At 52.5% G+C, this 21,972-nt stretch overlaps 6 protein-coding genes across 6 annotated transcripts; 3 read left to right on the top strand and 3 right to left on the bottom strand.

The window, feature by feature from the left end:
* Window positions 1-297: 297 nt before the first annotated feature.
* Window positions 298-2,016, bottom strand: BDV17DRAFT_293942 (FAD-binding oxidoreductase; the record flags this gene model as incomplete). Its single annotated transcript, XM_073762728.1, has 5 exons — window positions 298-814; window positions 865-1,106; window positions 1,152-1,497; window positions 1,552-1,655; window positions 1,711-2,016. The coding sequence occupies 5 exons, from the start codon at window positions 2,014-2,016 to the stop codon at window positions 298-300; spliced, it is 1,515 nt and encodes a 504-aa protein (XP_073612796.1).
* A 490-nt stretch (window positions 2,017-2,506) lies between these two features.
* On the bottom strand, window positions 2,507-4,351 carry BDV17DRAFT_163177 (uncharacterized protein). Its single transcript, XM_073754700.1, has 8 exons — window positions 3,925-4,351; window positions 3,859-3,878; window positions 3,772-3,808; window positions 3,655-3,725; window positions 3,307-3,608; window positions 3,186-3,260; window positions 3,073-3,140; window positions 2,507-3,026 (listed from the first exon to the last, which is right to left on the bottom strand). Exons 1-8 carry the CDS (start codon window positions 4,118-4,120, stop codon window positions 2,659-2,661), a joined length of 1,137 nt encoding a protein of 378 aa, XP_073612797.1. The 5' UTR covers window positions 4,121-4,351; the 3' UTR covers window positions 2,507-2,658.
* A 4,426-nt stretch (window positions 4,352-8,777) lies between these two features.
* eng2 (putative GPI anchored endo-1,3(4)-beta-glucanase) lies at window positions 8,778-11,114 on the top strand. The gene has a single exon (XM_073758700.1). The coding sequence runs from the start codon at window positions 8,943-8,945 to the stop codon at window positions 10,821-10,823; it is 1,881 nt and encodes a 626-aa protein (XP_073612798.1). The 5' UTR covers window positions 8,778-8,942; the 3' UTR covers window positions 10,824-11,114.
* Window positions 11,115-11,142: 28 nt separating this feature from the next.
* BDV17DRAFT_163201 (uncharacterized protein) lies at window positions 11,143-12,981 on the top strand. Its single transcript, XM_073754702.1, has 3 exons — window positions 11,143-11,628; window positions 11,721-11,864; window positions 11,933-12,981. The coding sequence occupies exons 1-3, from the start codon at window positions 11,467-11,469 to the stop codon at window positions 12,776-12,778; spliced, it is 1,152 nt and encodes a 383-aa protein (XP_073612799.1). The 5' UTR covers window positions 11,143-11,466; the 3' UTR covers window positions 12,779-12,981.
* On the bottom strand, window positions 12,982-17,317 carry BDV17DRAFT_163167 (DUF3433 domain-containing protein). Its single transcript, XM_073754699.1, has 2 exons — window positions 17,065-17,317; window positions 12,982-17,008 (listed from the first exon to the last, which is right to left on the bottom strand). The coding sequence occupies exons 1-2, from the start codon at window positions 17,114-17,116 to the stop codon at window positions 13,185-13,187; spliced, it is 3,876 nt and encodes a 1,291-aa protein (XP_073612800.1). The 5' UTR covers window positions 17,117-17,317; the 3' UTR covers window positions 12,982-13,184.
* Window positions 17,318-20,381: 3,064 nt separating this feature from the next.
* On the top strand, window positions 20,382-21,234 carry BDV17DRAFT_299894 (uncharacterized protein; the record flags this gene model as incomplete). Its single annotated transcript, XM_073763971.1, has 2 exons — window positions 20,382-20,520; window positions 20,570-21,234. 2 exons carry the CDS (start codon window positions 20,382-20,384, stop codon window positions 21,232-21,234), a joined length of 804 nt encoding a protein of 267 aa, XP_073612801.1.
* Window positions 21,235-21,972: the final 738 nt, after the last annotated feature.

Below are 21,972 nucleotides of genomic sequence, written 5' to 3' on the forward strand. Positions count from 1 at the left end.
TGAAGATGCGCGGGTGTCCAATGGGTTGAACCCTGGTTTTAGAATTGAATCAGGAACAGGATGGGATTGGCGCGTTCGGTCTTCGAGAGAAGAGCCGAGGACCCTCTCACAGCCAAAATCAGGGACCGGAGCAGGGCCCGTGATCGGGGCGTTTGGTGGCGGTTCCAGGTGCGTTTCAAGTTGAGTGCTGCAGTCTGGGGGCGGCGACATACAGCGACAGATATGGTCTCATTTCATTCAAGTTCAAAGAAAGAAGTATATACATTATGTATAGATCTCAATGATTAGAGTAAACGTCTAGTTACTAGGGCGGTACACCTTAAACCCACCAGGCATAAGGTTCTGCCAAACCGCATTGGGATCATACTTCTGCGCGATATCCACCAGCTTCTCGTGGTTCGCAGCGCCATACCCAGGGAAGATACTCTGGAAGCCGGCCGAGTCACCAATGTAGTTGAACGGGTCATGCAAGCCCTCCTTTTGCGTCGCATTGTTGATCGCGTACGTCGTCTCCTCGACCCACTGCATGATGATGTCGTTGTACTCGGAGCCCGTCCACTCGACGACTTCCGCGTACGCGAGGTAGACCTTGGAGCTGTCGAGGCCGAGGGCGTTGCCGCCAGCCGCGGCGGTGGCGTCCATCCAGAGCTTGCCGATGGGTTGCCAGTCGAGCTGGATGGCTTTGAAGTTCTCGGCGGGGACTTGCGAGTATAGGGATGGGAGGCGGTCGAAGAAGGTGCTGTTGATGACGCTGATGCCGCGGTGGAGCTCGTCGAAGTTGGTTCCGGTGACGGTGCCGGCGACGAAGACGTCACTCCAGTTTGTTAGTCTGCAGAAAGATACAGTGGGAACGTAAAGACGTACTTGATATCGTCAATGACCATCTGGCCGAGCTCAGAGGAGAACTGGGCGAGAGTCTTGAAGCCCAGCGTGCTGGCGTAGACGGGGATGTCGGTGAAGGGCTTGAACACTTCAGGGAAGGCAGTGTCGGCGCTGTCGTAGAAGAGGATAGCAGAGGCGAGGGTCGGCTGGCCAGGGGTAGGCGCCAGAGCAGGGACGATGTGAGTCTTGGGGTCGGAGATGTTGGACGCGAAGGTAGCGATGGCCTACTCAATCAGTTCACCGTCCGTCACAGCCATAACAGTACCTACCTTCAGGAAGTCATCAATGTACTCCTCCGACACGGTGTACGATCCAGCCCAAACCATGGACGAGTTGATGGTGGTCATGTCAAAGCGAGTCACCAAACCAAAGTTGCTGCTGCCGCCCTTGAGCGCCCAGAACAAATCGCTGTAGCTGTCCTTGTTGACTTCGACGACCGAGCCATCGGCCAGGACGACCTCGTAGTTGACGACGGTGTCGCATCCCCAGCCGACCTGGTTACCATAGAAGTTGACTCCTCCGGCCAGAAGCAGACCGGGGACACCGACGGGGCCGAGACGGCCACCCGCGACACCGAGCCCGTGAGGCTCAAGGAAGGAGTATACGTCTTGCCAGCTGCTACTGTTAGTTTTTTTTGTGCCGTAGGAGAATACTGAGGGGTAGACGAACCGGTACGCGGGGCCAAGGTGCAGGATCGACTGGTCCTCCGACAACTCCATAGTGTTGAGCGCAGTCATGACGATCAGAACGCCGTCATCGATGTTGTTGGCGCCCTATACTCATCAGAACCAATTTCCGCTAGATCATAGATTAGATCGGCAGACTCACCCGAATCCCCATGTGTCCACCACCCCTCACAGCAAAGTGCGCATTCTCCTCGCGCAGGATCTTAATCGCATCGCCCAATTGCTGCGCAGTCTCAGGCCGGAACACACAGCCGGGGTCCATGATCTCCGTGTTCGACCAAAAGTTCTGGCTCTCCTCATCGTATACCGTCTCGCCGGGGTAGAAGACGGTCCCCGCAATCTCGCTCTTCAGCTTGCTGCAGCCGCCAGCATCGGAGTTTGTGTCGGCCAGCGAGGGCGCAATTAGAGAGGCGAGTCCCGCGAGGGGGAGGGTGTTGAGGACGCGCATGGCGAGGGTGGTACTGGTGGGTTGATCTTCAGATCCGGAGCCGGGGAAGGGGACAACCGTGAGACTGAGGAGGACGACGAGGAGGGAGGGCGATTGAGATATACAAATACATGGCGTCGTTGGGGAGAGCAGTCAACCAAGGCGCAGTTCAAAGAGGGGCGGCACCCGTTGGGATCCCGAGTTGCCGAATTCCTGGGACCGCCTGGCAAGAACGACACGAATGGCGAGTCGAGTGCAACTGTAAACGGCGAGTTGTGGGCTGGTGGTGGATCGCAATCTGAATGTTTTTGTCAGCTCTTCATGGCTTCGTGACTAGCGACGGGGCTAGCTCACCTAATGCTGTGGATCGGGCCCTAAGCGGCGGCCGGGCGTCCAGAAGTGGCAGGCCTGCCCTGATTCATTCCCAATGCAGTGGAGAAGCCCGTTGAGGATTTAAGGATGCTTTGGCGCAGGAACGTGCGATCGCAGTCGCAGCACGTGGTCAACTATGTACATAGAAAATTAATTACTAAGGTATTGAGCTCGCTAATTCCAAATCATCCCTATTCGACATTATTCAGACTCCAGCCGTAGGAGCAGTGACTCGTGGTCGTGAGTTCAGTAACTCATAACAGCGTTCGACAGAGTCTCTCTAGGCGTGGTCTAGGAATGGTCTCCCGAATTCTTCACGTCGAACTCCACCGTTCGTATGATCCCATCGAGCTCCTTGCCCTGCGACGGTTCCGATAGAATATGCTCTTCGCTTGAATTGTCCGCCGCCGACTTGAAGGCTGTGGAGTATTGGTGGCCGTGGTTTGAGAAGGTCGGTTGTCCGCTGCGGGGAATCGAGTTGAGAGGGAGTGAGTTGCCGCGAGACTGGGAAGGATAGTAATTGCCGCCGCTATGCGAGGAAAGGCCGAGGAGACGAGGGAAGTAGCGGCGTACGAACGGGCGCATGGCTGTCACGCAGCCTCCGAAGATACCTAGATTGATCTCGATCACGCACCACATCAAGGCGTTGGTAGTGGCCCCTTATTTGTCAGTACCGCCGGATACATCGGGAGAAGGGTTTCGTACAGGTCAAATCGGTAGTGTTCTGAAGGATGTATAAGCTAGAAAGACGGATGCAGCTCACAACGCCGACGCTGGTTTGGTTAGAATAGTGGCGAAGACAAAAGAAGTACACTCACAAGCATCCAGTCGCTAAAATACAGCCGACAGCAATCTTCTGTCGAGTTGGCATCTGCAGGCGCCGAAGCCATGGCCTAATCGGTCAGTATATGGTGATAGCTCGGGTTGCCGGGTACATACACAGGGACCAAGACAGTCGCGAAGTCAGTAAATATACCCAACCCTGCATTGGCAAAGTAGAAGACAGGCCGATTCATGCAATAACCTTGCGTGATGGTCACGTCCCAGGATTTCGCAATCGGATTGCAGCTGAATATGTTGGCCAACACACTAGCAATGTTGTATCCAGCGGCTATAAACACGAGCACCCAGACGGCAAGGTGGAAGTTCCTGCTCGGAAAGATTCGCATGTAGAACAGAAGTACTGAGACTTTGAGGAACCCAGTGCCGGCGCAGTAGATAATAGCGGCGATGACGTTAAGCTGTACTCATTAGACTCGATAGGTTAGAGAAGTAAGTCATTCGCACCTTCAGGAAGTGTGGTGAGAGACTAGTAGCAGGAACATCCCACATATGAACGCCCAGCCCCCAGTTAAGCACTATCACGGTCAGGAAAATCATTCAAACATAACATCCCAAACTTACTCTCGCATGTCACGGCGGTTAGCACGCACGAACAAGCCTATTTTAATTAGCAATCGCCAGTGTCTCAAAGCACCGGGGGAGGCGCACAAAGGAAACAATCATAAAGGCTGTCACAGTCAGCATAGAACATCGAACGACGGCGGATACACTGACCGTCATCCCAGCGGAACCCTCGGGCAATGAATGTTCGAGTCCATAACCGAATTGCCAATGAAGAGAACGAGATGATGAGAAAGATGACGTTCACGATCACAAACCGGTCACCTTCGTATTCCGGGTTGACGAAGTTCGGGGTTACTCCAGGTGGCGGAGGCAGTGCCCCTATAATCTCTGAATCTGAGGTAGACATGTTGCAGTTGGTTCAACGGTTAGTCAGTCGACAACCGGTAAGTTGGAGCAGCAGGACGGTCCAGCGTCCAGGCATAAATGTTTCTCAGTGTCCCATCGACCGCAGCACACTCGAAGGTGTTTCAGGAGAAGAAGTTGGGTCCGGGTGTAAGATCGATTTAAACAATTGTATTATCTGCCCCCAGAGTTCTAGACAGACATTTCCGACGTGTCTCCATCAATTGTAAAGTTTGATCACTTTAGCCGCAAACTCTCGAAGCTCGCGATGTACTCAATTCCGGAAAATGGTGGCTATCACAGTCATTGCCTCACATCATTCGCTACAGCAACCCCGGATCCGGTAAAAGTGGCAGTCAGAACTGCACATCGCGTGCGTATCTCTTGTACCATGGTTCGTGTATCCGTGATGGGTCCACCATGAATTCATATTGTTTCAGACAATCAACATAGCGGGGTGTCAATATCAAGGTCCCATGCTCGTTTCCCGTGCTCGTCCAAAGAAAATGAAGATTTTTTCTTTCCATATCCCATGAGGTCCCAGAGCACCGGTTGAGCCAAGCACCGAGGGATGAATAAACCTCGGTCCACCCGGTGAAGAAGCAGGATTGGGAAACTCAACGAGTTCGGAGCGCTTCTTGAGCACCTCCACTTCTAGTTGAAGTCTATTCTCCAGTCGAAGCCGGACCGCAATCAGGACAGCGGACCCGGCGGGGGCGGACAGACTTGGATTAACCCCTGTCACTTCCTCTTTTTGCATCAGCCCCTCTCTCAATGTTTGGGTCGGACGTTGCCATTGCTATCCGGTGACAGGATTACCTATTGGATCATGGATCATTGATCATTGATAGATATACTATTGCTTGCGCCTTCACCTCGGTGCGGAACAGTTCACAACAGCACGCATACGGCGTATTGCCCGAGCCTTTGAACAACGCCATCCCAGAGTACGACTCGTGTTGTTCTCCGCTCTAGAGGTTTCTTACCGAGGAGGCGTTTTGTGCTAAGAGGTGGCAAGGCGCGCCGAAAACTAAGGAGCGGGCACATGATCAAGTCCCCGGAGTACATATTCCTGTAGCGGAATCGCACCGCAGCCCTGCTGAAGGGCGATACTGCGCCGGCAAAGTCAATCTTGGATATGAAAGCGAGTGTCATGCGGATGATGAAACAGCAATCCCATCGCTACGAATCAGGGAAGGTGGTGCCGGGAAAGCCAGTCAGAAGGACATCAATCTGCTTATCGACAGAGGACGATCAGGGGAAAGGGCACGGTTTCCGGCGTCTGCGAAAGTCAATTTGAAGTGAGATGCCCTAAAATCTGAAGGTCTTTCCAGAGTCCATCGTCAGGCCGGCCGCCGGAAAAAACCGAAGACCCCACTGTCGCAAGGTTCGTTGACCCACATTCCAGCATCGCGGTCTTGGGATTTGAGATTTCGGGCTCTAGCCGACGCACCTCCTTGGGCCATCATAGGCACAGGGCGTCGAGAAGAGCAAAAGCCCCGGCTATTCGATGCGTTTGATCGACGAACAGGCATGAGCACAGTTCAACAGGATCATGCACAGCACAATGGCATTCTTCAGAGTCAGTCAGCGCAAGTCAGGACAGACGATCAACAACACTCCAACACGCCTCCTTGGCACGTGACTGAATATTGCTGCTAGGCGACTGCCCGTCTAATAGCGGCCATCGGGATGAGCCATTGACAGTAGCGTGGTGATAGTTGCTCGCGCTGATATGGGGTTGGAGTAAGACAATGAGGTGAGGACGCTATGATCGCTTGTCCTGTCAAGTGATGATGATCGTAGATGGATGGGTGGTGCCGAGGCTGATGGTTGGAACAGAACTCCAACTGGAAGTCGATACGGAGAAAGGCATCCTGCCACGTGACTTGCTACGAGGTCCATTTCCATTATGAAAAGAGCAACGAGGGACCCTATCCTTTGGTAGTTCTTCTGATCATACCTTGAGCAATAGTAGAGAGATGGCCAATACCGGCTTGCTTATGGACTTGTGACCCAGAAAGCTTGGATGGTCTCGGCTGAGGTATATATATATTGCTTCAAAAAAAACACCATGAGCCAAAACCGAACAATGTCATGAACCTGTTTTAACTCCCAGGAGAGACAAATCTGATTTGATTCGATGCCGCTTATGCTCCTCCTTGCTTTAATTCCATGGCGAGCTGATCAACGGCGTGGCCACTCCTGCCTGAAGCACACCTGTCGAGATCTACACTCGGCAGCTCAGCACGATTGATACTAGGTCTTATATTCAATCACTCTGTTGGCAAGAACATCACGCTCATATCGTCAGCATCAGCACGCAGGACTATCGACCGGATCCTTTCGGACGACAGTGCATAATCTACCCCGACGTCTTCCTTATCTGTTATTGGACCCTGCGTTACTGATTGGAGTTGTACGCAGTGGTAAGTCACTAGAAATAGTTCTCTGCGCCTGGAACACTGTTATCGCACACTGTTATCGCAATGCTTACCTTGAATGCGACTGGAAATGCTGCGGCAAGCGCTGGGATGGGTAGACTACAAGCCTCTATCTACATGGGCGAATATACTTGGTTGTTGCATCTCGCCGTCGGCGACGAAGGGATCTGGCTTTTTCAAGGTGCTGTTGTTGACGGACGTTGCAAAAGTTTCGTAGAACCTTGGCTCGTGGAATTGTGCGTGACCCGAGCTGATGATACGGAAAGTACAGTGCTTTGAATATGTGCTCTCTACTAACTATGTTCCCCTGGACCCTTGCAGCAGGAATGGGCGAGGAACCGCGCTTCAGAGGGACAGAGTGGGCTCCCAACGAAAGTATTACGATTCCCGCAGTTGGGCTTTGAAGCGTTATGTGCGACATCGGGAGGGTAGCACAGATGCTATTCCACGCAGAGTCAAGCTTTGTGGGGAAACGAGCCGGTGATTTTAGAATCAACCTCCAGGAGGATTCCTGTCGCTTGCAAGTTGCCACACTTTGTCCGACCGAAGCCCAGAGCGTCGACAACTTTGACATGGCAGGTCAAAGACGTGTCAATGGGTAACCTGGCATAACCCCAGTGATTTGCTTGACCCAAACCAGACGATATCCGTCATTCCTCACTCAAGTATGAAGTATCATCGTCGTACGCGCGCTGTAGGGTTGTGGTATGTCAGGGTCAGGATACAAGTGGGCGGTCGATCGCGGCGAAGACTTGGACATATCTCGCTGGGTTCATCATCGCGCAGGTGGACTTCGCCCTTCGTCGATGCACACAAATTTGCGGAGCAGATCTGTGGAACTGAATGCAGCTCCCTCTTCAGCGTCAGGTAGGTGGATGATGGTTGCTTCGAAACAAGCACGCGAGGCGCAGGCGAGCCATGGAAAAGAGCGCGCGACCCACGGAACGAACGGGAGATATAGATCGTGGGGAGGAGCCTTGAAGACTGGCTCTCGACGAGCTTTTGGAAGCACGAAAAGAGCCCCAGAAAGGCTGAGAGGTGATTGATTGCGATCTGGTTGTTGCCGTTGGGAGTCGTTCTGAACTTCTGAGAGTTCTCGAGATTTGAGGCCTGAAGATGAAGTATCATGCCTCAGGCATGAGGATCACATGCAGTCCCCCACCTTCGCACTTTCACACTCGAGTCCTCGACTTCGGCTCCGCTTTGTTTCCTCTCGATCATCCATCACATTCCAAGGTTGTCATCTCAGTTGAAGAACCTATCAAAGACAACATCTCTTACTGCATTCCCTGTCAAAAAGCTAATTGCTGACAGCTTTTGAGTTCGCAATGGCGCGTCTTGGGTTGCTGTCACAAACAGAGAGCTGCGAGCTCCACAAACAGAGTGTTCTTTGAGGTCTCCGACTCTGGTCTCGACCCTGCATTTCGCTTGCCCAGTCTTCGCTTCCAAGATGATGAGCCTGACGATGTGACGCTGGCCGCGGGTTGGCGCGCCCGATCGGTGATTTTCTCCTTTGGCGGCAAGCCACGATCATCAGCTCTGGAATGTTGTTGCCATGCCACTTCGTGGTTGTCGCCCGTTGCCAGCACTGTTGTTAATTAAGCAAGCTGAATACTCGCAACGCATGCAGGGACACATCCATTGAGCTTCAATAAGTGGCTTTCAGCAACCCCCATTGCCGCTATTGTGGCTTTGAAGAGCTCAGAAGTGCGACCGTTCCCCTGTTTCAAGTTGACCATCCAAGCGTTTCATCTATGCCAGGGTGGAGCCAAAGAGCGCTGGCTTTTTTGTCGCCGGACCAGCCGAACATGCCTCGATGAGGAATGAGGCACCTTGGCGACTCGCTGTGTTCCTGCCCTCATCACTGCTCGCCATCTGATTTGCTGGCTTTGTTCTAAGCGCTCGAAGCATCTCGCCCAATTCTTCCATTCAGCACACCTCCGCGCCTTTGGATTGGACAAAGCCGCAATTAGGACTGGGCCCTCCCACCTTCGTCAACAATGGACGGGCGTTCCAGATCCCAAACATGCGGGTGCTGTCTTTGGTGTTCGTATATATGGCCGTTGCCCAGGGTCTGCCGCCACACTCTTTTCTCACATACTTGCCTTCTCAAATCATCGTCTTTCCTTTCTTTCTAACCTTGCCCTTTGCATTCCTTGTAGGGCCTCTTCGTCATTGCGGATTGATTCTGCATTTTTCTCTCCTTCCACCATTTGATTTTTTTTTGTACGGCCTCGACGGTCGTCTTCCGTTCTCTTTTGCTCAGATCTTGATCGACCTACTACTCGCGTCTGCTAAACAGCGGATTATTCACTGCCTTCTTTTGTATAGCAAGTTCATACTCTACTCGAAACACTAGCACTTATTACAAGCTTTATCGCAATGTCTTCCTCATCCTTCATGCGAAGGGTGGGCTCCCTCGCTGCCTCTGCGATTATCTTCCCAGGAATCGCCAATGCCGCCGGCACTTACACACTCCAAAAGTCCTTTGAGGGCAAGAATATCCTCAACCACTTTGATTTTTTCGATCAGCCTGATCCTACCAACGGATTCGTTACCTACGTCAACCAGAGTTACGCCGAAGACGCCGGCCTTGTTAAGATTACTGAGTCCGGAAGTCTGTACATGGGTGTTGACTACGATACGGTTCTGACTGCCGACGGCCCTGGTCGCGAGTCGATCCGTATCGAGAGCAACGAATACTACGACAAGGGACTGTACGTCGTGGATATCAAGCACATGCCCGGCAGTATCTGTGGTACATGGCCTGCATTTTGGACGGTGGGCCCAGACTGGCCAACGGACGGTGAGATCGACATCATCGAAGGTGTCAACAAGCACGAAGCGAACAAGATCGTGCTGCACACGAGCGGTTCCTGCGATGTCGGAGGCGAGCACGACATGTCCGGTGACATGACCTCCAGTGAGTGTGGCGACGCATCAGGAACCATTGGTTGCGTTGTCGAAGGTCAGCAAGGTTCTTCCGGCGATCCCTTCAACAAGAATGGCGGCGGTGTCTATGCTATGGAATGGCAGAAGGAGTACCTCAAGATTTGGTACTTTCCCCGGTCTTCGATCCCCACCTCGCTCACCGAGGGCAAGCCCGATACTTCCGCGTTTGGCACCCCCATGGCTCACCTGCAGGGCTCCTGCAACTTTGAGGAGCGCTTCACCCACCAGAAGATGATCCTTGACACTACTTTCTGCGGTGACTGGGCTGGTGGTGTTTTCGGCGACAGCGGATGCCCTGTCAGCGACCCTAGCAACCCTATCCAGAGCTGCGTCAACTACGTCGCTGAGAACCCCACCGCCTTCAAGGAAGCCTACTGGGAACTCAACTCCATCAAGATCTACCAGCTCGGTGGAACATCCGAGATGCAGGGAACTCAGGATGCCGCTACCTCAACCCAGACTGCTACCGAGGCTGCCGAAACCACTGCCGCCACACGGACGAACACCGCGACCGCGACCGCGGAGGCAACCACCAGCGCCGCTAGCCACACTTCAACTGAGGCTGTCTCGACCGAGACTGCTTCGACCGAGACTGCGAGCGCTCCGCACTTAACCAACGGGGTTGAATCCGCTCCTACGACGACCGCCGCTCCCGGCACCGCCTCGGCTGTCGACTCTGCCAGCTCGGAAACAACCTCCAAGAGCACCCGCTTCGTCACTGTCACTACTACCCTCTGCCCCGTCGAGACCCTCCAAACCGCAAACGCTGTCCCACCAGCCGAGTCTTCCTCGAAGCCCGCAGGTGAAATTGCTGAAATCCCGGCCTCCAACCCAACCACCACGCCCGCACCTGCGCCGACCCCTGAGCCCGAAACAACCACTGCCACGCAGCCCGCTGTAACCACCGAGACCTCAGTGGACGCTGTCGCGCCCCCGGCTACCGTAGGTACTCCCGCCGCCGAGGAAACGCACGCTCCTATGGAGACTCCCGCTCCCGTCGAGACCACTGCCGCCGTGAACACTCCTCAACCCGAGGCCTCATCAATCCCGCCCGACAGCGTGATCTACACCGCTCCCGACGAGAGTTCCTCCGCCCCCGGCTGGACCATCGTATCCACCTCTTCACAGTTCGTTTCGGTCCCGTCTGCGACTCCCTCCTCCTGGGAGCCAACAGACACCACCCCCAGCGGCGTCGACAGCACCTCCTCGCCGACCACACCGTCGAGCCCTGTCTTCACTGGCATGGGCAGCAAGCTATCCATCAGTGCCTCGGCTATCGTCGGCGCCCTCGCCATGCTGATCCTAGTCTAATTCGCTGGGGTCTTTAATTCTTATCCAATACATCTGTGAAATCGTTTACTTTGCTGTTTTTTGTAATACCCTCAGACTGCATTGCGTGTTCTGTTCGTTTGTATAATAAATTCGTGCCAACTGCTCAGGTCATACCCCAGCGCTGCTCGCTTTAGGTTTCTTTGGCTTTGACTTTGTGGTGACCGCCAAGCGCGGAAGGAATCGTCGACTAATCTTGCTGAGCTGCCAAGCCTTCTAAATATTTAGCTAGAGAATAGAACATAATCATCAACTATGACTTTCCGTGGCCATCTAATCTAGTCTCTAGTCCTCATACGTACTCAAAGAACGGATGTTCTGTAGATGGATCTCTTGGACGTGCCGCTGTGGAGAATCTCTCTATAGACAAGATAGGCAAACGGTATCAATATCAAGAAGATGCGGTCAAGCCTCGCCCGTCAACCGGCCCTCTGGAATCCCCATCGTATGACAGCTTGCATTAGTGCACTGTCCAATCCCGCACTTCGGCAGACTGATGAAATGATAATCTCATCATCTCGGCGCCCGAGGGGTTCTCTGGTTGATTGATAAACACCGAGATCACCCTCGTCTGTCTGCGCTCAATCAACAACATACTATTTCTCTCCTCTTTACTGGAGCAGCAATGGACATTCCCGTCCTCAACTATGCCGACTTCATGAGCGATGACATATCCCGACGAGATGAATTCTGTCGGCGTCTCTACACCTCACTTTCGTCGCTAGGCTTTGTCAAGATTCGAAACCATAGTATTTCTGATGAGATCCTGGATGAGGCTTTTGAGTGGGTGAGTCCGAGTCATATCAATCACGGTCTCTGTTCTATACAACCATCCCATCCGAAAGATATCAGTCAACTCAAGCTGACAATCTGGCATAGAGCGCGCGCTTCTTCAGTCTTCCCCTAGAGTCCAAACTATTCGCCGCGCACCCCGTCCTACCCAATCCGCATCGCGGATGGAGCTGCGTGGGACAGGAGAAACTCTCTGTTATCCGGCAGGGGAAGGCGGTTTTTGATCTTAAGGTGGATATACCCATGTATCCATCTTTCCGGGATGATAGTGTATACTGATTTGATACGGTGATTTGAAGGAATCATTCGACCAAGGCCCGACAAACGACCCATTATACCCAAACATCTTCCCGCCCCCTTCAGTGCTACCGGGCTTTCAACCTTTCATGGAAGAATTCTATGAGAAATGCCACGAGTTACATCTCTCTCTTCTCTCCGCAATCGCGCTCTCCCTCTCCCTCTCCCTTCCATCCTCCCTAGACATCAACATCGACGCAACCTTCCTCACCCGCCGCTGCGGTATAAACAGCTCCGAATTACGACTAAACCACTACCCAGCAACAAAAATCTCCGACCTAGATCTGGAGAATGGAAATAAGATGCGCATCTCATCGCATACAGATTTCGGAACCATCACGTTGCTTTTTCAGGATGGGGTTGGGGGGTTGGAGGTTGAGGAGCAGAAGAAGGGCAACGGCAAGGATGGGGATGGGGAAGAAGGTGGGGAGGGAATTTATATCCCTGTTTTACCATCACCAGCAACGTCAACGAGCAGCGGAGATGGTGAGGGTGGTGATGAGGGTGAGAATGGGATTGGGAGAGAACTCATCCTCAACGTAGGCGACTGCCTCCAGCGCTGGACGAACGACCGATTGCGCTCTGCGAATCATCGGGTCACCTTACCTCCTCACCTTAAGTCCCCCTCTTGCCCCTCCCCACTACCTCTAAAAAACAGTAATGACGGATCGTTGTTGTCAGAGATAATCGTCCCAGATCGGTATTCCATCGCATACTTCGGCAAGCCGGACCGCGATGCCATGGTGTCTGCGATACCGGAGTTGGTGGGGGCGGACGAGGAGGTTAAATACAAGGGTGGAATGACTGCTTGGGAGTATAACCAGTCGAGGTTGTTGCAGACTTACTAGATAGGTCACTGCATGGAATCCATGGGCAGATGATATATTGGGACCTTGCTCGGCCTGGACGGGAGTGGAGTGATATGGACAGATTGGTTATCTATCTCCAGTTTTAAGTGATGTTATCATTACCAGTCCACGTGGCGTGAGCCGTTGGTGAGGACCTCATGACGGGAGGATTGAGAACCTGGTAATGATAGCTTGGCCTGTGCAGGGAATGCTTCCTTCGGCGGGAATGGGATGGAGCTGCGAACTGGCGGTCAAGATGGATGCCGGTCACTCCGTTATAGGACGATAAGCAGCGAGGTTGCGGCAACTATCAAAAGAGGGGGGAACAGGAGACGAAGACATGGTTGTGTCATATAAATACTATCCAGATTCCTATTTAACATCTCTATTATATAGTCAAGTCATATCACGTAGCTCGCGAGTCCTGCTCACGAGTCTCATTTTCCAACCCCTCCGGCGGCAGGGGTGCTGGTTCCTCGGAGTAATCCGGAGGAGGCGTCTCTGGTCGTGCTTGAGGCTCAAGATTAGGACTAGACGCCACTGGACTAGGACTCGTCGGCGTCTGCGGCGGGCTTGCCCGGTTCTCTATAACACTGAGCTCAATCTCCTCTGGCGGTTTACCTAGTGCAGTCGCAGTTGACTCAGGCGGCAATGGTGGAGTCGATTTCGGAGCAGCCACGGGCGGCTCTTCATCAACCGCATACCGCCATTCCCCATCTCCCTGCAGAAACATTCGGAAGGTATACCTCTTCTTCAACCGCTCTAGATGCGTCTGACGTTGGGCAGTCGTCCACCCATACGTCCCATCAAAGTCATGGATCATTTGGCTATTCGCGATCCAAGGTATGACTGAACCGATCGATCTCGGGATCCGAGGGCCCTTGAACCGTCCGCGTCGGGTACTGAAGACTATGAGGACAATGACTGTGTCGAGGGCGATGATTGTCATTGCGATTGCGAGCGATGAAACGGACGGCTCCATGCGCCAGGCGCTCCAGATGACAGTGGCGTTTTCGGCATGGATGGGTTCGTCCAAGGGGAGAAGGTAGATGTCGCGCCAGAGGGAGAAGTAGGTGCTGTAGACCCATTGGTAGACGGTTTGAGAGAGGTTCATTAGCCGGTCGGGGTCGAGTTCGGTTATGGGTGCTACGACGTCTCGTTTGTAGAGGAGGGCGACGAGGAAACCGGCCCAATCATAGGATGAAACATAGCTTGAGTTTGTGTTGATGTCCTCTCCGTAGAAGCTTTGCGGAATCGCGGCGAAGACTTTGTTGAATTGGCCCAGACTGATGGTTGCGTTGTCGTACATGTTGCCGGATGTGATGGCAGTGTCAGAAAGCTCGTAATGATCGATAACTTGCCCTTTTCTGTCGAAGACGATGGAAAAGTTGCTGAGCAGAAGGTCTGGTTCGCATTGCAAGGCGACCGTGTTATTAGAGGTTACCCCGGAAGTGGCTGTGTAGTTCCATCGACCAACGACGAGCACCGTCGACGTTTGACAAATGTCCGTTTCCTCCTCGGCGATCGGGGAAAAGAGGTTGATGGACAGGGAGAATCGATCGCTATGATTACGAGGTGGTGTCATTTTAACACGGCACTCTCGGTCTGGCTCTGCCGATGGGCGATAGGTCCAGTATGGGCCATCCTCCCGCCAATTCAAATTATCGGCAATAGACAATTGCTTGCAGTCAAGGTCCGCTCCAACCCCCAGAGTCGTAGCGCTGTACAGCGATTCATGATCGTCACTGTGAATCGCGATTGGGGCAAAGGAACGGTTCGTGCTGGTCCAAGAGAGCAGTGGCACTCCACTGGTGATACTCGTTTGTATCAAGTCATATTCCGTAAAGTCGGCCGCAAAGTCATTCTGGCGAAACACGGAATGGCTGTAGTTCGCGAAAAGGGCATCTGTCCCAGTTTCCGACTCGGTCAACTGCTGGGTAAACAACCCACCAGCAACCGTTGTGAGAACAGTATTGGCAATGCAAGCAATGGAAATCAAGATCAAGAGAACATGGCGGTTTTTTGCGGATTTGGGTAGAACTGTCCACGGATTCTGGCAGGAGTAGTTCATGGTCAACGAACTGCTCACACTAGCCATGCCACGTTGGAGATGGACCCATGGTTCAAGGATGCTGAGGTTTCGATGAATAGATGTACATAGTGCTCCGACCGCAGAAGCCACGACAGATGGTAGGAAAGATAGTACGACTTGGAGGAAACTCGAGCTCGACTGGTCCAAGTGTTGGAAGCCGCCGTCCTTAGCAAGTGACGAAATCACCAGGCTCATGAGAACAATCACTGCTGCGAGAAGTAGGAATTCGAGGATAAAAACCGGGATAATCAAGAAATGAGGTCTTGGATCCGCCCGAACGCGCATTTGGTCGTCTAGGACCACCGGATTGCCATCCACAGTGACAATCTCCAGGCGACTTCCAAGAGGGCTGTGGTACCAACGCAGTCGACAGTCTCGCAGAAGACGACGAAGCTGGCGTGTGGAGAATTGATGGAATCCAGCCCGCGGATCGGCAAGGATACTGTTCATACCAAACACGTCGGTCAGCATACTACACATCGCCCCAATGGAGCCGGGATCGCTCTGGAGAATGTTCGGCCGCTTGTGATAGAAACGGAGCATGATGAGGGTGAGGACGGTGCCGATACCCAAGACGGTCTCCGCACAGCGCGCAACTGCTGAGACTATCGCAAGAGCGACCTGACGTGTTGAACGAAAGGCAGGCACGGTAGTCGGCGAGACATCGGGATCAAATAAACGGCTCATGGTGAGAATAAAGGTTTGTTTGACCCCTCTGGTGACTTTGGCGGTAAATTCACTCATGGTCATGGTCTTTGACGTGTCTAGGACGAGGACTGGATCAAGGTCGCCGACATATTGGCTGATCAAGGGTAGCTCAGTCAGAGTGCGCTCTCCGGTTGTCTCGTTAGTGTGAACGAATAGCATGTCGCTGGTGTACATGGCTCGATGCGCAAGGAAGCTTTGAAACGCGTCGATGTTGAATTTTTCGTCGGTGAGTTCCCTCTTGGTCTCGTTGAATATCTTGCTGCTAGTAATTGAGCTGTTTGCGTGCATTGTGATTTCCGTTTCCCCCTGGAAGTACTCGATGTTGCAGGCAAACATGGTTGCAGACGAAGTGAGCCCGTCTCCCACATTGGTGATACTATCGGAGCCGAAAGATGTGGCATTGATAGACAAGAGAATACCATAGAGGTCAATGGAATCACAGCCATCAGGGACGAAATTTTTATCCCCTGCGGCAGCTGAGGAGTTCAAATACGTCGGTTCCCAATATCGAGCCTGGAGATAGTCGGTGTTGGGAAAGAGCACATTGTCGTAAGTGAAATCCAAATAGCACTCCTCGCCCAATCCAGAAATATGCACGCCTTCGACATTCCAATATAACCAAGACTCGGATTGATTGACGACAACCGGAAAGTTCGCATCGGTGAACAAGTCCTGACAGTCCAGCTCGGTCCAATAGATTGTCTGATTGAGTGTCCATACAGTAGTCTCTCGGCGGTCGTCCCTGGGGATCAGGACGGGCGCGACAGCGAATTGTCCTGAACGGGTCTGCTGCAGGTCTGCGCTGTCCGTGAAATACGCGTCGAGGTTGCTGCTTTCACTGTCTTCCTGCACGGCAAACCAGCGACGTTGAGCGGATAGATCGACCAGCGCTGCCCAGGTCTTCATCAATTCATCGGAATGGGTCGACACTTCCCGTAACTCCAGTAGAGAACTTTGCAACGCGGGGTGGAATATGCGGATGAGAAGCGTAACCAGAGAGACCGATAGTACTAGCCAATGCCGCCGTTTGGCGGAGGCGATCGGGGTGATGAAGCTTTGACCAAAATTGTAATTGATGAACAGAACCGTCGCAGGGCACCCTTCCGGGCGGGACATTTGAAAGTAGGGCTCCAAGCGCAAGACATCGAAGTCGATAAAGGACCATAGTACGGAGAGAAAAATGGCGACGATGACGGGGATATAGTTGTACGCGAACGATTCGAAATTGCTCAGATCATCGCTATCGTCGAAGAAACGGAGGCCTCCAACGCGTTCGCTATATTGACGTAATGATTCGAGCAACACCAACAGAAATAGCATTATACAGGCAATCAGGGAGAGGTAGGTGGGACGTAAGGGGATCGGGCGCCATCCCGTCGGGTTGTTCGGTCGGGCATTCTGAGGAGAGCCACGGGCGGCCCAGTAGCGTTCTAAGAGAAGAAAGCCGTGAGTTCCCATGCAAGAAACAAGAGTCGGATAGCCAAACCTTTAATGTGTAAATAAACATCGTACACGTTTAGTCGCCGGCCTCTAGGCATCGTTCGGTCGCATGCTCCGCTGGACGAACGATGACGGGGACCGCTCCCCAGAAGTCACTCCGGTAGGATATTCAGGGACGTCGAGATCATCGTAGTTTGCGGCAAAGGTAGGAATTCCAGCCCTGCATGACGAGCCCGCAGCAGTGTCCGAGATGATGAAGACGCGCCAGGCGATAAGAGGGGTTGATGACAGTCGATGATGAGTGAGAAAGCCCAAGTCGTCAGCCGTCGAGTCTTTCAGCAGGTGTGGCGGTGTTGTGAGATTGCTACCTCAGCACTCAGGCAGGTACGCCAGGGACCGCCGCCTCATGCCACTGGCTCGCTCAGGGATGCGCCAAGCGCCCGCTTGCCATTTCTGGTACGAGGTATCCCGCAATAGTCTGCCCATTGGCGAATGCTGTGGAAACACTACCCCGCGCTAGCCAATAAACTATGAGATGACGCAGTCTTCAATACAGTAAGATAAGTAAAATTACGTACCATAATCTTGGCGGAGCAGCTCCAACAGTGCGTATCATTGGTATCGGGCGGTAATCCAGCCGTTATCCTCCACAAAGGGCCAGCCACACCCACCAGAACCCTTGCAAATCACAGTATCTTGAAGTGGCTTAGCACTCCTGCCTGGATATACTTGTTCGTTAGGTGTGAATAACCTGGGAGTAGATAAATAAATGGCTCTGCTACTGCGTACCCTGTGCCCGAACCATTAATGGTTGTATACAAGCTGATCCTTACCTGTGTTTCTGATGCCTAAGCAGTATTCCTTGGACTGTCTTGACGGTGCCAACATCAGGATCCTGCAGGTTGAACAACATTGAATACTTACATTAGCAGTATTGAGGAACCCGGGAGCGCAATTATTAGACTCAACAGTAATCGGGTTGCTTTGCTGACCTTTGTATCGGTATCTACAAGCACGTGTGTTATACAACCTGGAATGCACCAGTGACGGCGCAAATATATATCTCCGCAAATGATAACAAGCCAACCCGAGGAAGCGCGCGTACCTCGCGAAGCTGCCATATTCTAGGGTCGTCGAAATAAACTCACGGATCTAGGGAAATGTTCCGTTTGGCGTCTTAGTAAGGTATACTACTGTTACTTGCTCTACGTGGGACTAGGTATGACGGTTCGGTGATGATAGGGTCGCTCCTGCCCCGGAACCCTCAGTCAAGGTTGCCCATAAAATCCCACCCTTTGAGGATTCCATCGAGTCGCTCCACTGGTTGAGTCTCCGTTGAGGATCGTCGTTTATGACAGATTGACCGGGAATGCATCTGAGGGTTAGTCTCCTGTTGATGGATACCCCTCTTATTCAGTAATCTGCCTCCAGATCTCGTCATTCTTGTCAGCCTTGTCCGCTATGGTGACTTGAACAGCACAGAATGCTGTTTGGACAAAGCGATGGCATCCTGACGGCCCGCCAGATATTTCCTTGCGTCCACCTACCTACCCCTTCCGTCCGTAATCAGTTATGTCCATGATCAACACGTTCAAGACCATAGCCATCGCGAAGCGTTGGGGGGAGAAATTGCAGCCTTGGTCCCTTAGCACTGTCGCGAGAGGCCGGCCAGATAAATTGTTCCCGTATGACGACCGTAGGTCATCATCAATTTCGGTGATGCAAGGACAAATAATTGGCCTTGACTGATGATTCTGGACTTGCAAGCCTCCCTGACATTGCGGCTCGTCAGCAAGGCGCGATTTGTCATAATGAGAAGAATGCGGAAGGAGTTGGTTCTCGATAGTTGGAAGGCGTATCGAAATAAGGAAATGACTGAATTTGAGTTTTTCCATGATGACTTGCATTGCTGGACCGCAATTCCAATTCTTCAGTTATGCAGCGGAGGAATTGCCCGAAACGGCGCTCGGAAATGGGCCGCTAGAATTAGCCCTGATTGAGGGTCCCGAATCCCGATCGAACGGCGGAGCACATCGCTGGAGACTGGAGACTGGAGTCTTGAGAGTACCTCGTCGATCTAGGACAGATCAGAGTGAAGATCAAGATGCAAGGAGTAAACTGTGCGGTCCAGGTCTGGTGACTTGCCGTGCCCTACTCTGCAGGGCTTTCGGCCGGCGCTAGGGAAATGGAGTCATTGCAAGCTACTCAGCGAGAAGGTCTGAAGCAGGCAGTTGGAAATTAAGGAGGAGGTGAAGACTGATAACGCGAACTCTATGAGAAGCTCTTCTGCTCGGCCTCCTGCTATGTTGGGAGTGCTCCGTTGTCCAGCCAAAGGGCATACGATTTCGATCGCAACGACTGCCTAATTGGGAAAAAGCGTGCTGAAGATCGTGGCTAATCGTGACAGGGGCGTTCCAGACATCTCTGAATTGCATTCTGAATGACGTCTCCACTAACACCAAGCTATCCATTGGTCTATGAAAACGTTAGCTGTGCTTTGGCAGTCCTTTAGCTGCACCAGCTCGCTGTTTTGTCCGAGTCGTCCGACAACATTTTTACACATCACCGCCAATCATATCAACCTGAGACGCAAAATTCCTGAAAAGCAAAGAGCAGTGGGTTCCAAATCCCGATTCCTTGACCGACAACCAGAGACTCTGGGCCAGACGGCCGTTCGAATCGAATGGCGGCGGATCGACGTGGATCCCTTTGGCGCGAAAAGCTGGGGCTCGAGATTGACTCGACGCCGATCTCAGAACTGATCGGACATGATGGGACATCCCAAAGCAGACGTTTGTATCCTGATGATGAGGGCGTGCTCTCATCTCACAGCTCCCCCGCTCGCAACTGGCAGGTGACTCCGAGTCGCTTGGTGCATGCAGGCGTGTAGATCATGGTCCTGGCTGCTTATCCAGTTTCCACCCCTCTGGAGTTAGGGCCATATTTTTGTCAGGAGCCACAGTTTGCCCCGCAAAATACACAAGTGGAAACAGTTAAATTAGCACTGCAAGAGTCTGCCCTTATCTGGGTGTTCCGAGACGGGCAATCTTCTCTTTGGTACCTGGTAATTCCTTATTGAGTATGTCGACTGTTGACCCCGATCTCCCATAGGGCAGGTTGACTTGAATTCGGGACTCATTCCACTTTGACCCTGACTGACTGGGTTTTGCTTCTTTCGACGTCAAGTCCATATAACAATAGGGTGCCCGCCGCATCCTTCCGAAGATCAGACAAGAGGCTCATCCAACCACTCTCCACTGATATCTAGTTCCCAAAATTTGCTTGCAGGCTTTGCACCACGATATCCCACGTTTGCCATCTATATCTTCAGCTTCAAAAGAGGCATTCACAGGAACCATGGCGATGGCCCCTATGCTCGAGACAGATCACCGAAATCTGCCCCATTACACAATGCAACAAGGCCCTGAATACAGAGAAACACCTTATACGCCGCCACCCCCACCGCCATATTATCTGCTACCTAATGGAGGATGCAGCCCAGGTGAGTCTTTACAGTCTGCTCGTCCCAGGACGAACTAACAAGTAAGCAGCTGTTTCTTATGCGCCTTACTTCCCGCAGACCCCTCTTATCGACCCCATACAACACGTCCAACATGATTACGATTACTTCGTGAACGGTGTCATCAGCGACGTCCTCATTCGTGTTGAAGACGAATCAGCCTACAAGTCTCCATGTGATGACAAGCCAGTCTTTCACAATAGCTACTCTACCCCTCAGAGCTATCTCATGTGGGGATCCGATGCAGGCTTCGGTCCAAACGGTTACCACCCAAGTTTCTCCCCCGAAGTACACGTCGATAAAGAGCACGCTCCTCTATACGGCATCCGCCCAGTACCACAAACTATCCCGACGCAACCACCAACACCAGTCCTCAAGACCGAGCCTGAGCCCGAACCCGAGACGATACAGCTAGAGAGCCAAGAAGAACAATCACCCGAGCTGGCTGAACTCAGCCGGGGAGGCCTACATAAGATCACCGGCAAGAAGCGAAGACGCCTCCTTCACATCATCGCGGAGCGAAATCGGCGAATGCAACAGAATAAAATGTACGAGGAGCTCTACCGGATGGTCCCGGGGCTCGAGAACAGCTCGCGGTCGACGAAAAGGGAGGTTCTTATGCGGACTGCCGACTGGCTGGAAGAACTTGTCGAGGGAAATAAGAAGCTGCAGCAGCAGTTGAGACAGCTGTCTTAACTTACGTTGAGACCGAGACTATACATTTGCATAATTGATGCATAGTCTGGACGGACTGCTGGCAGGGTACGATGATGAGACGGTCGATGTCGATGTTCCCTTCTACGGATGTGCTGGCTCACTACCTGAAGGACCTATTTCTGTAATCTTAATGTCTACCGAGAGATACCACTATCGCACGAATCTTATTGCATAATCATACTACTTTTCAACTCTTCTTGCTCCTCAGTACGTAGTCTCGACAGAACCTAAGACGGACTTAGCCTCGGCAGGCTGGGGTGAGACATGTGCGTCCTCGCCACTTCACGCAGTTTTTTATTATTGCAGGTGCCTTCTCGCGTAACTTGCGCCCCTATCCATAGATCGAGTAACTTTAAGGCTTCCGCCCGCCCAATCCTGTTTTAGACTCTGGGGTAGTCTACCAAGCTGCGGGGACTGGGTCAGCGTGGAATGAAATGTATCCTTCTATCGTCCAAACTCAGCTGCCGTCGAGCTGAACATAGTCATTAGGTACACACTGGGCATACACCGTGTGCACCATCGCTTTATTCGTAAGAATTGAGATTGAGATATAACTAACAAGCCCTCCAGAGACCAAACGATAATACGCGAATCAGGGTTATCTCAAATGAGAATCCACTATACTCCACGACGATGGCACACTAGCTCGCCGTTTTATGTCGATGTTTTGGGGCCTAGGGACGGATGTTAGTTGGAGCCGTGCGCGATGATGCCGAT

Source organism: Aspergillus undulatus, assembly GCF_047715775.1.
Source record: "Aspergillus undulatus strain CBS 261.88 unplaced genomic scaffold BDV17scaffold_47, whole genome shotgun sequence".
Taxonomy (NCBI): Eukaryota; Fungi; Ascomycota; class Eurotiomycetes; order Eurotiales; family Aspergillaceae; genus Aspergillus; species Aspergillus undulatus.

What these genes read in the sequence shown, in the direction of transcription:
- BDV17DRAFT_163177 (XM_073754700.1), bottom strand. Translation starts at nt 4,120, where the DNA reads ATGTCTACCTCAGATTCAGAGATTATAGGGGCACTGCCTCCGCCACCT. An exon ending in AGGGTTCCGCTGGGATGACG is followed by an intron (nt 3,879 to 3,924) that starts GTCAGTGTATCC and finishes TGACTGTGACAG; the next exon opens with CCTTTATGATTGTTTCCTTT. An exon ending in GAACACTACCGATTTGACCT is followed by an intron (nt 3,027 to 3,072) that starts GTACGAAACCCT and finishes CTGACAAATAAG; the next exon opens with GGGCCACTACCAACGCCTTG.
- BDV17DRAFT_163167 (XM_073754699.1), bottom strand. Translation starts at nt 17,116, where the DNA reads ATGCCTAGAGGCCGGCGACTAAACGTGTACGATGTTTATTTACACATT. An exon ending in TGTTTATTTACACATTAAAG is followed by an intron (nt 17,009 to 17,064) that starts GTTTGGCTATCC and finishes TTCTTCTCTTAG; the next exon opens with AACGCTACTGGGCCGCCCGT.
- BDV17DRAFT_163201 (XM_073754702.1), top strand. Translation starts at nt 11,467, where the DNA reads ATGGACATTCCCGTCCTCAACTATGCCGACTTCATGAGCGATGACATA. An exon ending in TGGATGAGGCTTTTGAGTGG is followed by an intron (nt 11,629 to 11,720) that starts GTGAGTCCGAGT and finishes AATCTGGCATAG; the next exon opens with AGCGCGCGCTTCTTCAGTCT. An exon ending in AGGCGGTTTTTGATCTTAAG is followed by an intron (nt 11,865 to 11,932) that starts GTGGATATACCC and finishes GGTGATTTGAAG; the next exon opens with GAATCATTCGACCAAGGCCC.
- eng2 (XM_073758700.1), top strand. Translation starts at nt 8,943, where the DNA reads ATGTCTTCCTCATCCTTCATGCGAAGGGTGGGCTCCCTCGCTGCCTCT.